Source organism: Amblyomma mixtum, chromosome 6, assembly GCF_055824585.1.
Source record: "Amblyomma mixtum isolate Tamu chromosome 6, ASM5582458v1, whole genome shotgun sequence".
NCBI classification, from domain to species: Eukaryota; Metazoa; Arthropoda; class Arachnida; order Ixodida; family Ixodidae; genus Amblyomma; species Amblyomma mixtum.
In genome coordinates, this window is record NC_143017.1 from 82284809 (window position 1) to 82301763 (window position 16955).

The 16955-nt window shown below is 49.0% G+C and overlaps 1 protein-coding gene across 1 annotated transcript in view; it reads left to right on the plus strand.

The window, feature by feature from the left end:
- Positions 1-16955, plus strand: part of LOC149339565 (serine protease 33-like) — a 51535-nt gene that overhangs the window by 7537 nt on the left and 27043 nt on the right. Inside the window, exon 3 of the mRNA XM_089548282.1 lies at positions 691-779. Coding sequence (XP_089404408.1) covers positions 691-779 — 89 coding nt within the window. The remainder of the gene's footprint in view (positions 1-690; positions 780-16955) is intronic.

Consider the following 16955-nt stretch of genomic DNA (forward strand, 5'->3'; position numbering starts at 1 on the left):
TTTTAATTCTGCCTCGTACGGTGGGCGGAGTCGACCAACGCGTGGAGTGCCTTTCACCCAGTCCCGTGGCGGCTTGCCGCTCTGCCATCGGCGGAGTAATACGTAGTAGTCCGTAGCAGCAAATAGTCCGCGCGTATTTTTATTTCTTCGGGCTTTTTTTTTGCGGCTGTATGATCTGCGAATGAAACTATTTATTCATGGAAACCTAAAAAACAAAATAAAGCGAAAGCAAAGCCTCCACGGGACTGGGTGAAAGGCGCTCCACGCGTTGGTCGACTCCGCCCACCGTACGAGGCAGAATTCAAAAAGAAAGGCGGGAGCCGGACGGTAAGTCGTTTTAATTGGGTAAATCGGCCACACAGGGCAATAAGTCACTGTTTCTAAGAATGCTAGGAACGTGTGGATCTAGTTCCCGCGGCAAAAAGACATGTTCAGAATCCTCTTCAGTGCACCTTTAACTGTTCTATACTATCGATGGAAACGCTTTAAACGAAAAATCTCGCGACATATCAGAAGAATGGACCATTACCTTCAGTATTACCGTAAAAGTATCTTAACTTTTTAAAATTTTGTATTGGAAATTGTTGGACATGAGGACGTCAGTGGCAGCGTCGTAATTGCAATGCAGCGTGTTTTGGCGATATTAAATTATGTTTAGCTTGTTTCACCAACGCTTCGTTTATATTGCAGGTCTCACTTCGAATAAACGGACAGCATGAGTGCGGTGGCACGATTATTGGAAAGCGATGGATACTCACAGCTGCACATTGCCTCCAGAGGTAAGTAATACTTTATCAACGTCGACTTGAATCCGAAAATAGTCCTGACAGCCAATGCACTCGAATGCCCCTATATAGGCAAGGTAATAAGTTTATTTCAAAAAACTAAACGACGCTTTTCTGCAGAATGAGGGCTCAAGGAAAAGGAGAAAAAAATACGCACTGTCATATTTCAGGAATCAAGTCAGCATATTCAGTTGAAGTTTGTCGGTTATGTCTCCGAGGTGGTCTTCTGAAATTTCAGTATTATTTTATGGGAGAGGGCAAAGTTTTTGGTATTCCAATAAAAGAAAGCGTATTTTTGCTCTTCGAACACTGACTGAAAGACACTCGAAGAGCAACGACGGGACCCCTAGGACTACGATCGGTTACTCATGGTTGTCATTGAGACAAAAGAGCAATGTTTTGTTTCTGACCGAGACTTTGCTCTTTCCAGTGTGTGCTCGCGCAAAAGTTATTTGTGGTGCTTTTTTTTCTCGTTAATTTCGGCCGTGACATACATGTCTGAAGAGAGGTGTCATGCCAAATTGTGCAGAAATTTCGTGTGGCTTGAGAAAGACTACACTAGAGACGGGTGAAGCATAATGAACTGCTTCGTGCGAAACAGCTCGACCAACATACGAGCAGCTGCGTCAAAAATAGTGAGTAAAGGAAGTACATTTCCGATGTCGAAAAACAAAATCGACAGCCATTACTGGTTGCTGGAAGTGACACGAAACACATAAGCGGTCCGCGGCCCTGTCAGGCGCTACCAAGTTTTGCTAATTTTAGCAGTAATAATATGAATATTTGCTTTTAAGCACTTTCGGGTGATTTATACACAACTGTGTATGAAGCGAACTCGTTGCCTTTTGTGAGTGTGTGCAGCACCTAGAAAGCATTTCTTTGTTTCAGGTGAATTGGCATCCACCACGTCGCAAACAACACAGTTTTTTTTTTATGCCATATAGTGAACGCAGAGAATAATATTTCGCGAAATAGTGAGCGAGGTGACGTGTCTACCATTTTTTATGCTGGTTTTGCCATCAGTAGCATAATCAAATTTTTTCCCCGAATTTCAAGCGTGGTGTGCATCTTGCTGTTTCAATCAAATGACACTGTCCGGAATTTTCCTCAACCCTGCCAAAAATTAACAGCACACATTTTGCTCTAGAAAACTAACAGATTATCTTTCTTGAAGCCAAACTATACTATTTAAAATACTAAATACACTATTTAGGCGCAAAAAATTTGTCTCCCAATATATATATATATATATATATATATATATATATATATATATATATATATATATATATATATATATATATATATATATTACTAGAAACATATTTATTCGACTCAACGGTTCGATCGGAAGACCGGTCTTCTTCAGGAGTGTTTTTACTTTGTTAATGCATCCCCTTTTATAGCGGTGGGTACAGAACAGGTAAGTGGGAAACACAAAGCACATAGCAGAAAAATACACATAAAAAATTATTAGAGGCAGTGCGAATCACACGTAAAAAAAAAGAGAGTGCGAGGAGCAGAAAGAATATACAACGTCCACATGCGGCCTCTGCTTTGTTAAGCACGCTTATTGACAGGCGTGTGCAGCTCGGAGGTGCTCGACAGGTGCGTGGCCGTGCACCAACTTTCGTAGAAAAATGTGAGAACTTTTTCTTCTCCTGGCCACGAGGGCAGGGAAAAAAAGAAAAAGAAGAAAAAAGAAGAAAAAAATCTGACCCTTAGAGCAGGGAAGAAACCTCCGAAGAAAAAAAAAAGTGACATTGGAAAAGAAAACCTTTAAAGCCGTGCTTTTTTTTCGCACCCAGCAATAATGCACCCACGCTTGGTTGAGCGGAAGTATCGGAAGGAATGTAAAAAATGTAAGCTTACATGGTAAAATTAAAAAGAAAAAAAGAAAAAGATAAAAAGAGAATGCGGCGTTCGCGGGACCACAAGGTGAGCAGACCCGGGGGGGGGGGGGGGGGGGGGGAAGGTAAGGCACAAATGTGGCATGCAGAAAGGGGTCAGTGTTGCTTTGTTTAATTTCGTAGGCCCCTGACCTCGGAAGAGAGGTGAGGGTGCCGTAAGTTTCATTAATGCCATTTTGCACTGTGTTAAATTTAACAATAAAATATGATTCTATTGACTGACTGATTGATTGACCCGCCGCGGTGGCTAAGTGGTCACAGCGCTCGACTGCTGGCCCGAAAGACGCGGGTTCGATCCCGTCCGCGGTGGCCGAACTTTGATGGAGGCGAAATTCTAGAGGCCAGTGTACTGTGCGATGTCAGTGCACGTTAAAGAAGCCCAGGTGGTCGAAATCTCCGGAGCCCTTCACTACGCCGTCCCTCATAGCCTGAGCTGCTTTGGAACGTTGAACTCCAGTAAACCAAATAAACCATATATTGATTGATTTCTTGGCAGCTGATTAATCAGTATCAGATAGTCACCAGAAATTGGAACAAATAACAGGATTTATTTCACGACGTTTCGGCTGGAGGGCCAGCCGAAACGTCGTGAATTAAATCTTGTTATGTTTTTCAATTTCTGGTGACTTTTTCATATATATATATTTAAACAGGCCTTGTGAGTTGTTTCGTGCGTGTTTTCATTCACTTTGGTGGGACATCATCGCCCTTTGCACATATCGCAACACTAGCCTCTATGTATCGGCTCTGAATTTATTTACTTTTAATGCATTCCTGTCCTGACACTGACATTATTATCTGTTCCAAATGCATTTTATGTGGAAGAAATGAACAATTTTGTGTAGAGAGCGGGAAAATTCAAGCGAGCAAACGGCAACACTGCCACTGACGCGCCGTCTGCGCCAGGACAATACTTTCCCCATGGCGGATCCCTTGGCACCAGCGTTAGAAAAGCTTGCCAAATTTTGTTCTAAATCATAAGCGCTGCAAGATCATGGCAAAAATCAGTCCCGCTACAGGTTCGCTGATTCGTACTGAGTTTCTGGTTGGTGTGATAATAACGACAGAAGTAACTTTCTGCTCACAACCGCATAGCAGCTGCCGCCGGTGCGGCGCGGCTCACCCGCGGTCACCTTTTGAACCCCCAGAAGCACAGCTAGTAATCGGCCCAATATTGGAAATGGATGGTTCCCGCCATGCCCTGTTCCCGGGTCTGCGGATCAATTTTTATGCGAAGCATACTACTTTAGCTACCACTTCAGCCCTTCACCGTGGTTATGCGCCTCCAAATCACGTGATCCATTACGTCACACCACGTGACACGATAACGTCACGACAGTAGAGAAACGGGGCCCACCTGGCGCCGTCGCTGTGGTTGTGCGCCTCCAAATCACGTGACACGATGATGCCACACCACGTGACACGATGACGTCACGGCAGTGGAGAAACGGGGGCCCACCCTAGGTGGTGTTGGCCCACCTCGCGCTGTCGCTGTGCGCCTCCAAATCACGTGATAAATGACGTCACACCACGTGACACGATGACGTCACGACAGTGGAGAAACGGGGGCCCACCTCGCGCCGTCGGTGTGGTTGTGCGCCTCCAAATTACGCGACACGATGATGCTTCGCATTCTCCAGGCTTAACCAAGTTAAGCCTCAGCCATTTTTTTTTCCATAACAGCCGAAGCGAAGAAATGTGCAGTCACCTTAGGAGCCCTGCGACCACTGCTCACGTCGCCTGGTAGTGTAAAGCTGAGTCAAAGGCACTCACTAAACAGCTGACACAACTTCCCGCGCAGATCCGCCCGGCAAGGTGTGGCGACTATACTCGCTCCTGACTGCACACACGCTGCGGCCGTTACTTACTATAAGCTGAGCGTCCTTTAAACAGACGGTCGTGCCACCTATGAGCTGAGCTATCAGCTATCGGTGGCGTTCTGCGATTTTTATTGCTCTATACATGTGTTTTGAGCAGCGCTGAGCAGTTTTAACGCAGGAATGCATTTAGAGGCTACATTTTCACCTCTCTTTGTCAATCATTTTTGTCTGTCCGTCCGTACACATCACGTGGGAAGGTATGGGTTTTAGTGGGTCTCGAAACCACGCCTTTTAGGTGTCACTATGGGTGCTAGAAACAATGCGCCGTGAGGCATTTTTCGGGATACGAGCAGATGGCGCTGGTGAGGCCGAAGGAAGAGGAATGTGCACGGGAGTATCGCCTGGCTTGGATACAGGCAGAAGGGAGTCGAAGCAGTCGTGAAAAAAAAAAGAGAGAGAAAGCGCGTAGCAGCAACGACGTCCGCCGCGACTGTTGCTGCAGCAATGTATTAACCAACACCCTCTTTCAACTTGCATGGAGATAGTAGAAGCTTATGCAAAGAGCACTTGCTCATGTAATGGTTAGATTGCAAATAGTTCTACGTAAACAACAGCGTTGCTAAAAACTGCGCGAATTTTGCACGCAGCGATGCACAATGAGGAATGCAGGTAGTTATAAGAAAATTCTCCGCACAAGGCATAATATTTATGCGCTTATGAACGGGTACTATCCTCATGAGATGACCACAGACAGACTCTTTCAGAAGAACGCAGCTATTTATTCGTTTGGAACATGCAGTGCCTTTCCTCTGCCTTTTCTTTGTGATGGATTCTCTGTTGCGTTCGAGCACGCAATCGGAACCCCCTTCGCACGCGCTCTTGTATGCCCTCACATGTGCTTGTAGTGTCCGCGTTTGTTTTATCCGTGTGCAACAGTTTTTGTATGTTTGACTGACTCGACGCGTACATAAAATCTTTGTAAATATGCTCGTGGAAACGCTAGCGCCTTCGTTCCTTGCTTCCGCCAGATGGATCACATCTGCAACGCGTGGCACTATTGGAAAGTAAATGAAAAAAAAAAGCAAATGCTCGCGCTAAGACTCCGAGAAGAGGCGAGGAATCTAAGTAGACAAGTGGCACGCGTGACGCCTCTGTCGTCACGTGGGTGCTTACAAGTGGCGAAACGAAAACAGTGGATAACGATATCTTTAGTGGCAACTTTTCTTGTGCTGTTTTTTGTGCATATATATGACCAAAACATTGAACAGCACGAATGCAATCCTGCAGTGCGGTAATATAGGAGCAGCACAGACTACACCGGATTTTTTTTTTTCTGAATGCCGCGGGTGCCGTGACAGTCTGTTAACCTCAAAATTTTGGAACAGTAAGACCGCCGGATTCCAGTACATGGACCTTATAGGCAGTTTCCCAGCTGGTGGGATCAACGAGCTCTGATTTGATTAGCCTGGCTTACGTGCCGAGCCGCAAAGGGCGCTGCTGTGCGATCTGTAATAGAGCCACTGCATTGAGTGAATCTAATCTCCATTACTCCGCATCAAGCGCATTAAAATTGCTTAAAGTGACCTTTATCTGCATTAATCCACATTACACGCATTAAAATGACCTTCATTCCCACTGGCCGCCTTCGCTAGGGAGGGCGGCGACGAAAGAGCCGCGGTTATATTTGACTGGTGGAATAATGTACTACGATAACTGCATCAGTTCTTGTGTAATTTCTTCAAAGTACGTTTTAGATCTTGATGTCGGAAAGCATGAGGTGCGCTTCTTAGTCTGAGCTCCGGCCCACTCGGGACTAGAAGGAAACGAGGCGGCAGACGCAGCCGCCCGCGCGCTCTCCAACCGGGCAACCTCATCCCCCTCCTCAGAAGAAGCGGAGGCCGCGCCGGCCTAGACTTTCAGGGAATTAACTAGACTATGTCAAGACAAACACAAGCTTTACCCCCACCCGTGTAAAGGAGTAACGAGAGCGTAAGAACGCCTGGTGGTGGTGGTGATGAAAACATTTATTATGAAGGGGCAGGAGGTATGTTTGGATCAGCCCGTAAGGAACCGGTCCTTACAAGCACTAAGTGGAGGTTTGGACCCCAGTTGCGGCGGCCGCCGCCCGGGCGTTCCCGACTAAGGCTTGATGGGACTGTAAGTCGTGGCAGCCCAGTCCTCCCGGTGGCGAGGACTGGTGGTGGTGGCGAAGAACATTTATCATCCATTAAATAGTTATACAGAGAGGTCAGTGCGGGATTGCCCTATTGGCCCCTTCCCTTCACAATACTAGGTGGAGCCCCTATTCCGGGGCGTCATTGGCAAGCAACGCTACCTGCGTTTGTTGAACCTAGGTATTTTGAGTCTTGAGGTCTTGACATCCAAGCAGGGCCGCCTCCAAGTCCTCTCTGCTGGGGTTAGGGGGGAGATAGATGGGTTCGATTGGCACGACCAAACCATGTGCAAGGTATCAGCAACGTCCCCACAGAGCTGGCACGCACCATCAAATTGATGTGTTGAAATGCTTAAGCACCGCCGGGCAGTACATTGTTGCACAGAATTTTGATGAGGAGGCGCTCGTCAGCGCGATCCAGTCCTTTACAAGGAGACGGGTAGCGCCGGCGCTCCTCCTTGTAGCAATCGGTTATGTGCTTTAATGCAAGGGCCAGATTGTCCGATTGGGAGCAAGCTTGCAAGGACTGGGGGATAGCCCTGGGAGAGAGTGCGCGGGCGGCCTGATCGGCTTGTTCATTTTCCTGGTGTCTCTGGTGACCGGGGGCCCAAATCAGGTTGCGCGGAGTTGGAGCTACTTATCGGCAGTTAGATTGCAGTATGCGCCAGGCAAGCGGAGGAGCCCAGCCCAACTCGTAGTTCCGACAGGCCCCTCGCGGGTCGGTGATGATGTGTTTTGACTTGGGATTCGTGAGAGCCAGAGCAATGGCAATCTCCTCCGCATGTGTTGCGCTGTAGGCTTTGAAAGTGAGCCCGTTAACTGTGTTTGTGCTGTGTACGACTGTGGCCGTGTACCACCCCCCGTGGTGTGGGCCGGCAACGTCCACGTTATACAGGTGTTCTTGGTTACCATAGTATCGCGCCAACGCTTCCGCGCGCGCCTGGCGACGACCGCTATGTGAGAGGCTGCGGGGAGCTTCCCAGGGGTGCATCAGGTGGTTATTCATGTCCGATGCACTCTCCATAAGCTGTATCTGCTTTTCGTGTGAACGGAATGTTTGCACGAGTCTGTGAGCCCGAGTGGAGGGGTCTTGTTCCAAGAGAGAAGTTACTGGGAGGATATGGCGGAAAAGATTCCAGTCGGGAAGCTTGGTTTGTGCAAGGGGGTGATGTAACGGTCGAGTGTAAATGACAGTGTTCAGTAAGCAGTGGTCGCTACCTAGGGTGTCCTCGCGGTTGGTCCACTCTGCGTGTGGGATGTGTTTCCTGAAGGTAAGGCTGGGGCACGTGTCTCGAGTGACTGAATTCTCTGGACGTATTGGGCGTACCGGGTCGGTTACAAGAGTGATTCTGAGCGTATAGGTATAAGTTCCGCCAACTTACGACCACGTGGCGGTTCCTTGCGATAGCCCGACATGGTATACAGGGAGCGTTAAAATCGTGAGAGGGTCGCGACCCACAATCCATTGCGCTGCGCTAAAGATGTTAGAAAAAGTGATGTTTTTTTCAGTTTCGGGAGGCAGTAGATATTATGTGTGCGGGGCTATCTATTCGCCTCAGGGGGAGGACAGAGATCATCACCTAAGAATATTCCAGATTTAGGTCGAGATCGGCCTCCTGCGCTGTGTAGCCCTTATGGACTCCTCCTGCGCTGTGTAGCCCTTATAGACTACGATACAGGTGAACGTGTCTCGCTGAAAAATGTTTTAGCCCACGAGCTTAACCGCATCCCCGGTTTCTTGCGACGCAAGGACTGTGGCGGGGTGTTCCAGGTTGTCAATGTAAGCCCTTAAGTGGGCGCGTTTGGTCTTTCTTTGAAACCCCGACAGTTCCAGTGCACAAAGGAAAGAGATTGCAGTTTTTGCGGGGGGCGGCGGCCTCTAGGGGGTTGGATGGGAGGGGACGCCGCCATGTTGATTTTAAGTGAGATTTGTTTGGAGAGCCGGCACAGGTTCCGTCACTTGCAGCAGGAGCGGTTCCGGGAGATCGGTTAGATCACTGGGTTGGTTCAATACTGATGGACGATTCGCGTCTTTGGGGGGTCGATTTGGCGGAGAAGCCGGGGGCTTGACTCTAGCCCCGTTCTAATGTTGGCTCACATGGCGGCCGTGCAGGCTGTCTTGAATTTGACCTAAATTTTGCATCTGCGTCTTTAATTTAACAAGGGCATTTTCGAGGGCGGTGAAGCGCACGTCAAAATCTAGAGAGTGTCAGGCCATCCTCCTCCGCCGCTTAAATCAGACGTCGAGGACCTCCGCCGTGAGCCCGAGACTCTCCGGGCACAAAATGCTCAATTGCACGCCAAAATTCCCGAGCTAGAAACGGCTCGGTCCTCCCCTCCCACTGTCCAGGGGCCGAATCCACGAAAGAGTTCGCTTTGGAACGCGTTCGCTTTCTCTCTTGCCACCTCGCTCCATTGGTCGTGTGTCGTCACCGCTGGCGGTGACGTCACTTCAGCGAGGCGGGAACACGGATTTTGTTGACGTCACGAAACATGTCAATCAAGTGAAAGGGAACGCGTTCGGTCGCTGTGTGCGGAACTCTGAAAGTGGCGTTCGCTTCAGCGCGAGGAGAGACATGTCGGTACCTCCCGCCGCCCCGCTGTTGCTCGTGGTGGTGGTGGAAAACATTTATTTACAGATAAACTTCGGGAGGTGAGGTATGAGCTGACCCAAAGGGGGCCAGCCCTCACAAGTACTAGGTGGAGGTCCCTAGTTCGGGACCCCAGTGGCGTCGGCCGCTGCCCGGGCTCGCGCGACCAGGGCCCGTTGGGCCTGCAGGTCAGAGCAGCCGAGCAGGGTCGCCTCCCAGTCCTCCCGGGTTGGGTTGGGGTGAGGGGGGATAGCAGGGTTGGAGGGGCAGGACCACACCATGTGGTAGATGTCCGAAGACTTCTCCGCACAGTGCGGACAGCTGCCAGAGAAAGAAGGGTCAAAGTGTTTTAAGCTGCCGGGCACAGCAAAGTATTTGTATATAGGCGAAGCAGAAGCCGCTCCTCCGCCTTTGAGAGACCTTTACACGGGCGGGGATAAAGACTATGGCCAGATTGATAAAGTAAAGAAATGTCTTTAAACGAGTAAGCTGGAGAGAATTCGAGTTCCTGATCGTCGGGGTCGGAGGGGAATGTCCGGTGAGAGAGCGCGCGGGCGGCGGCGTCAGCTGCCTCATTTCCCTGAAGGCCCATGTGAGCAGGAGCCCAAACGATACGCCGGTGAGCGGGGTCCCCGGTATAGACGCTGTTTTGGAGAATGCGGTAGGCTAGATACGGTACCCAGCCCTGCTCGACGTTCCGACATGCCCCTCGCGAGTCGGAAATAATTGTTTTTGAATTGGAATGAGATGCAGCCAAAGCAATGGCGACCTCCTCCGCGTGTGTTATGTCACGGGCTCGGAAAGTAAGGCCGTTCACTGTTTTGGATTCGTGGACGACTGCGGCCGTGAACCATCCCCCATGGGGGGGGGGGGGCGGAGGCATCCACGTAGAATACGCCGGGTTTCGATCCATAGTGGCGGGCCAGGGCTTCCGCCCGCGCCAGGCGCCGGCCATTATGGACCTCACGGTTCATGTTCGCGGGAAGAGGGCACACGTGGAGGGCGCATCTCCACTGGGATGGAATACGTAAGCGCTCTTCCATGAGAGTGGTGTGTTGGATGTGTAGTCGGGCAAGAAGGCGGCGACCCGACGATGTCTTCGAGAGACGTGTGTATTGGTTGGTCAAGTGAGCTTCCCGGAGCTCCCGAAATGTGTTCACCATGCCCAGCCCCAGGAGGCGAATCTCTTCAACCTAGCGTGCAGTGGAGGAGCGGCACTCTACTGGATATCCGCAAGTTCGGCTGTTGTTCGCGGTGCTCAGCGAATGTGATCGGCGGCCCCGGCGGTCGCGCGTGCATGACAATCCTTTCGACATGCCTGACAATGCTTTCCGAAGGCACTTCAGGCTGCCGAAGCTACTTGTACGCCAGCTATGTGAAGAGCTCAAACCCCACCTTGGACCAACGAGGAAAAGTGCGCTCACAACAGAGCGCAAAGTACTCTGCGCCCTACGGTTCTTCGCTACCGGGGGCTTCCAGGCGGCAGTCGGCAGCGAGGCAACTATACGGCTCCCGCAGTCGTCTGTGAGCCGTACGATTTTGGCCGTCGCTTAGGCGATCGTGCGTGTCGGCACGGAGAAAAACTGGGTGTTGTTTCCTTCGACTCCCGAGGAGAAGTCCCGCGCCAAGGCAGAGTTTTTGGAGCGTGGTCTCTTCCCCGGCGTCGTCGGGTGCGTCGAGCTCACACGAAGGCTTCACCATGTAGGTATGTTCCTCCAAGAACTCAACGAGCACTTCACGCTGGCGCATCGAGACGTGCGGGCCCAGGCGACAACCTTTGTGCGTTGACATGACGACTAGTGAAAATGTCGAGCTGACAAGTGCTGACACGTGAAAAGTCTCCCGCGCAAGTTCAGAATGCCTATCGTCCCTCTCGTGAACACAAAATAAAACAACACAGTTGAGAGCGCCCTCTCGGGAACGCAAAAGAAAACAAACCAATGAAGAAGCATTTAAACCGTCTCAAAATAAAATCTATGCTTATTTTATATGCTCTGAGTAATAAATTTGCAGTATTGTAGCCAAACGCATTCACTTAGAGGTTAAAAACGCAAAGAAGTTAGCATATGGTACCTTAAAAATACAAGCAACCGAGATGGGACCGCCCAACAAAGCCGATTGGCTGTTGCCTGCCCCCTTGTCCTCCCACAGTGTTCCTCCCACCGTTCTCCCGCCGATGTCAACGTCAAAATGACGTCACGGCAAAGCGAACGCGTTCCAAAGCGAACTCTTTCGTGGATTCGGCCCCAGGTTCCTCCGGAGCCCATCAAAACGCGGCCGCCGTATTGCAGGTCTCCGGAATAACTTCGACAACCTGGGGATCTTTAACATGCACTGACATCCGCCTCCATCGAAACGCGGCCGCCGGGGTCTGGATCGAACCTGGAGTACCCGGAAGAAGTCTTCCTCTCCCAAGAAAGAGCTTCTCCGAAAAAAAAAAAAAATTGCCGACGATTACGTTACTTCCTAATGCGAAATTTCGGCGCAGCACATCAGCTGTTCATTAAATCATTAAAGAAATGTGTGTACAATTACAGACAACTTATTATATTTCACACATATGCCTTCCTCAAGAAACACTCTGCTAACGGTTCTTGATTGTCATGAAGGAAGCTTTGTGCTCGGAGAAATAGATAAATATATGCTCGACTTGCTGCACCATTGCCTGGTTCTTAAGGACGAGGTCTATGCATGTATTTCGCGAGGTTGTCACAGCCGTGGAAGGCGTTACGAGCAAGAGGAACGGTATGTTCTCCAACATGAGTGGTAAGGAACCCCGGCTTGTTTGTCTTTGCATCTACATTAAAATCCCCACCCACCAGGGGCGTAGCCAGAGGGAGGGGGGGATTATAAGGCTTCAGCCCCCCCCCCCCCCCCCCCCCGAAATTTTTTCGAACTGTCACGCACTGCTCACCAAAACAACCACCGGCGCCGGAAGTCATACGGAATTTTGTCACCTACAATGTCTTTTTCAGACTAGAAAACACATTTTGGCGCGAACATTGCTAACTCGAGTTGGAATTCGTAGCAACGCCCATGCACCTGGAGTCACGTAACGCTAGCATATCAGTTAGTATCATGCAAATACGAAAATTTTGAGGACGTCAATAACCGATCTTGGAAGCTGAGCTAGTTGGTTGCTAGTACTATTTTGAGACATTCCAGCGGTGGTGGTGGTGGTGGAACTTTATTTCCAGCGGATATAGAGGAGCGACCCGAAGTCGCCCCCCGCTTAAACGGCGGCCGCTGTCCCTTGGGCAGCGGCGGCGTCTTCAGCCAGCTGGAGGAGCTTGATCTGTGTCCCCGGGTCGGGGCTGAGCAATAGAGCCTCCCAATGATCAGAGTCGGTAATGAAGCGACTCGCGGGTAGGGACTGCGGGCAGTTCCAGATCATATGATTTAGATCGGCTTTCACATCACAATTTTTGCATTTGTCTGAGTAGAGTCGATCCGAATAGAAGCTACACAATTGGGGATTTGGATAGGTTTTAGTTTGAAGTTTACGCCAGGCTTTGGCCTGTTGCTTGGAAAGCGTTTTATCTTCTGGGGGAAATCTGAGTCTTGCAAGCCTGTAGTGCTGCAGGATTTCTCTGTAAGAAAAAAACCTGTCCTTGCCGGAGTATAGGGCGGGTGGACTGCACGATCCAGCTCGGCGGGATAGTTCTCGAGCTAGGTTATGAGCCTCCTCATTACCAGCAAGGGAGGCATGAGCAGGCGTCCAGATTAGGCGAATGCGCCGCGTGGGCTGATAATTTAGCAGAATCCGTGCTGCCTGTGGAGAGATTCTTCCAAACGTGTAGTTACGTATTGCCAATTTTGAGTCGCTGACAGTGGTTTCTGCCGAGGATCCCGCAATGGCTAGAGCAATGGCTGTTTCTTCTCCAACATGTGTGTGCTGAGTGCGTATAGTGCCCCCAGTTATGAGTGAACCACATTCCGTGGTGACCACAGCGACCATCTTGTCAGCCGAAGAATCTGCTGCATCAACATATACCACAGAAGTATCATTAAGGAAGCGTTTGCCTAATGATTTGGCTCTCTCTGCACGACGTTCAGCGTGGAAATCTGGGTGCATGTTCCGAGGTAGTGGAGGAATGGGTAAAAAGACACGGACGAAGGTCAACGAGACAGGACGAACGCCGGACTTCAACTCATGTTTACAAACCACCTGTTTACAAACGCGAGGAGAGGAAAGAAGAGGAAAGAGAAGAAGAAGAAGAAGATAAAGTAGACAGGAGCCAAGCCGAGATAGGGAAGATACCACCACCTGTTTACAAACAGGTATCATATACAAAAGGGGGACGCAAAGAGAAGTAATCCGTTAATCCGTAAAGAATTATCTTGTCACGGATTACTTCTCTTCACGCCCCTCTTTGTATATAATACCTGTTTGCGAAATAAACCTCAGTTGAAGTTCGGCGTTCGTCCTCTCTCGTCTACCTTCGTCCGTGTCTTTTTAGCCGCTGCAATGTCTCACCATAAAACGATCTTGATTGACCTTCTTTATTGAAAGCACTGCCCACGCGGTGTTTCCCGACATTCACACTCGGATATTTCAACTTGCGGCATCATTCGTGGCTTTCGTTTGTCCTTCTCTTTCCTTTTTAGCTAACTGGTTTTGCTTTTTCTTTGAACCAAAGGAATACCCTTCTGTAATCATGGGTGCAGAAAAATTGTCGCCGTGCAGGCAGTTATAATATACGTACTTTCGTATTGATTTCTGCATTGTTCCTCTATTATTCTAGCCATGTGGTGCTCTCACGACCGCAGCATGGCCCAAGTACATATCGCGACTTCAGCTATCATAATTTTGTTCTTGCGTGGATCGTCCGTCTTTAGATGTGTAAAGATTACTAAGTTTACTATCTGTGATCGCGCAAGATGTTTATTTGCCTTGTTTGACGCATTATATCCAGTGACTTTTCCTTAGATACGTAGATTTAATGGAGACATACATGTATTTAAATACCTTGCTGCGAGATTTTGTGTATAAATACAGCGACTTCGTTTTCATTCGCACTTTTTTCTCCTTCATCAATCTGTATCTTCGCATATCTAATCCTCCATTTTGTCTTCGAATTTCTAATGCGTATTTTGCAGAACTCCTCGTTTATACATGTGCTCGTTGTTGCGACTAATGCTGCGCAGTATACTGGAATAAGGACAGCGTCGGTTAGATTTTTTCCTTGCCGCTGCATATGCACAAAAAGGTAAAGTTCTTGAACGACAAAAAATCCTTAAAATATTTGTATTCTATACTTGATAATTCCATGGCCTTTACGTTTTTAATATCAGCGGCATGCACTGCTTTGCTGGTTTCGGAATGATATAGTTCTAGACTTCGTGTGATATTTTCTTTACTTACTGAATACGCAAAAGCATGGCAGCATTGGTACCAGTTATGTCTGCCACGGCTTTTAAGAGATATGAACTCATTCTTTTATCTCAAAAATGCATATTTTACTTGTCTATACAGTGCGTAGCGTTATATAATACACAATGGCATTGTCAATATGACAATGCAGTTGTTATTATTGCGTTTTACCCCTCCACAAATTCTATGAGGAGGCCGCGCTGCAAAGTGAGCCCCCCCTGCCTCCCCCCCCCCCCCCCCCTCGAACAAAAATTCAGGGGGCACTTTGACTGTCTAAAGTGGGTAGAGGCGGAAGCGTTTTCCGCACCACCTTCGCTGTTTCTGTGGCACCGGTGGCGTCACATATAATTGAGTACTAATTACTAAGTGATGACAAATCACCAATTAATGTTTAATTATTGATTAATGCCTGAATACTAATTAACTGCTAATTAATGAGGCTTAAGCTTCGCCTTTAGGAGTGGAACGCGACAGCGCGTTGTAGCGCTGCCAGGGAGTCCACGGAACACCACCCGTTCAGCGCGATGCCTTGCCCTTTGAACGCAACGCTTTTTGAGGAAAGGAAATGGCGCAGTAATTCTCTGTCATCTCGGTGGACACCTGAACCGCACCGTAGAGGAAGGGAGGAAGTGGGAGTGAAAGAAGATAGATAGAGAGGAGCCGTAATGAAGAAAATGAAAATTGTATTTGAGGAAAGGAAATTACGCAGTAACTGTCTCACAAAATTCAGGGGGGCACTTTTTTGACCTAAAGTGTGGTCACTGATGCCCCTAGGAGTGGAACGCGACAGCGTCTTGCAACGCTGCCAAGGAGTCCATAGAACGCCATCGCCCATTCGGTTCTACGCCTCGCTCGTCAGTAAATTGGTTTTTGAGGAAAGGAAATGTATCTGTCTCTCATTTGTCGGTGGACACCTAAACCTCGCGGGAAGGGAATGGAGGAGGATGAGAGTGAGTGAAGACACCGTATTCACTAGACGCGCCTTTGTTCATTCCAAACCATCGAGCAGGCATGGCGGAGTGGGTAGCATGCTCGTCTCTCACGCCGAAGACCGGGGTTCGATTCCTGAGCTCGACCAATTTCTTAATCGGTTTTATTTATTTATATGGCCTGACTAGTAAAGCTAATTAGGCTAACTGGGTAATTAAGCAATTAACTAAGCTCAGTCCCACTTACTTGGAGCATCACTATACGATCCCTTCAATTGGTTGCATGGTTACTAGCCAAAGTACAATTGGCCCGGTTTGAAATTCGCGCACTGTGACGTCACGACCGTTTCCACCAATTGAAAAGCGTGACATTTTCTGTCGACAACTGCTGCTTACAACGATGAGACATTAAAGGCTTCCGCCTTAATATGTCTGGCTACGCCACAGTCACCCACCCTACCACCCTAGCAGGTAGCAGTTAATGGTTGATCGCGAGAGCTCGCTCACCGTTTTCAGCGCTAACGCATACGCTAGTCCACATCTCTCTCTCATCACCCCGCGTAACTAAAATCCCGATTCAGGCATCCACTGACCCAGGGAGCAAGTTATGCGCACCTCTTATCGTTAAAATGATCGGATTGTAAAAGACAGAGAGAGAGAGGAAGAAAACTTTATTACAACAGGAATTCGGGGCACGCCACGGCAAATTTTTGAGGAAAGGAAATGTAGCATTATCTGTCTCTCACATCTCGGTGGACACGTGAACCATAGGGAAGGCGCATAACTGTCCTCTCGGAACAGTGGACACCTCAATTGTGCTTGAAGCTACGTGGTGACAGATGTGCGCTGCATGCGTTGGCATTCACAACGTTGTGCCGGAAACGCGGCGCTGAAGCCATAGGCCTTCGGCTTTCGTTGTGTTCTTTGGCGCTGGCGTTAACAAAGTTTTAGTCCGATCATTTTAAGCAAATGAAATGCACATAACTGTGGAAATGCGCATGTCAGTGGACGCCTAAATCGGGCTTATAGGTACGTGGGATGATGAGAGAGAGATGTGAGATGCAGGCATTACAAGGTTGTGCCAGAAACGCGGCGCTGAAGCCGTAGGCCACCGGCATTAATTGTGTTCATTGGCGTTCGCGTTAACCTTTTACACTCCGATTATTTTAATGAAAGGAAGGGAGCGCGCGCGGCGAGGCTCGCCAGCTGTGCGTAGTGACGTCACTTGCTCCTCGCGCATGCGCAGCACGGCTCTGCAGGAGCCACGCGAAAATAGGATTGTTCTCAGGGCGTTGTAACAAACAGTTAATATAAATAAATAAATAAATAACCCTTAGTGGGAGTACAAAAAATTCAGGGGGCACTTTGACTGT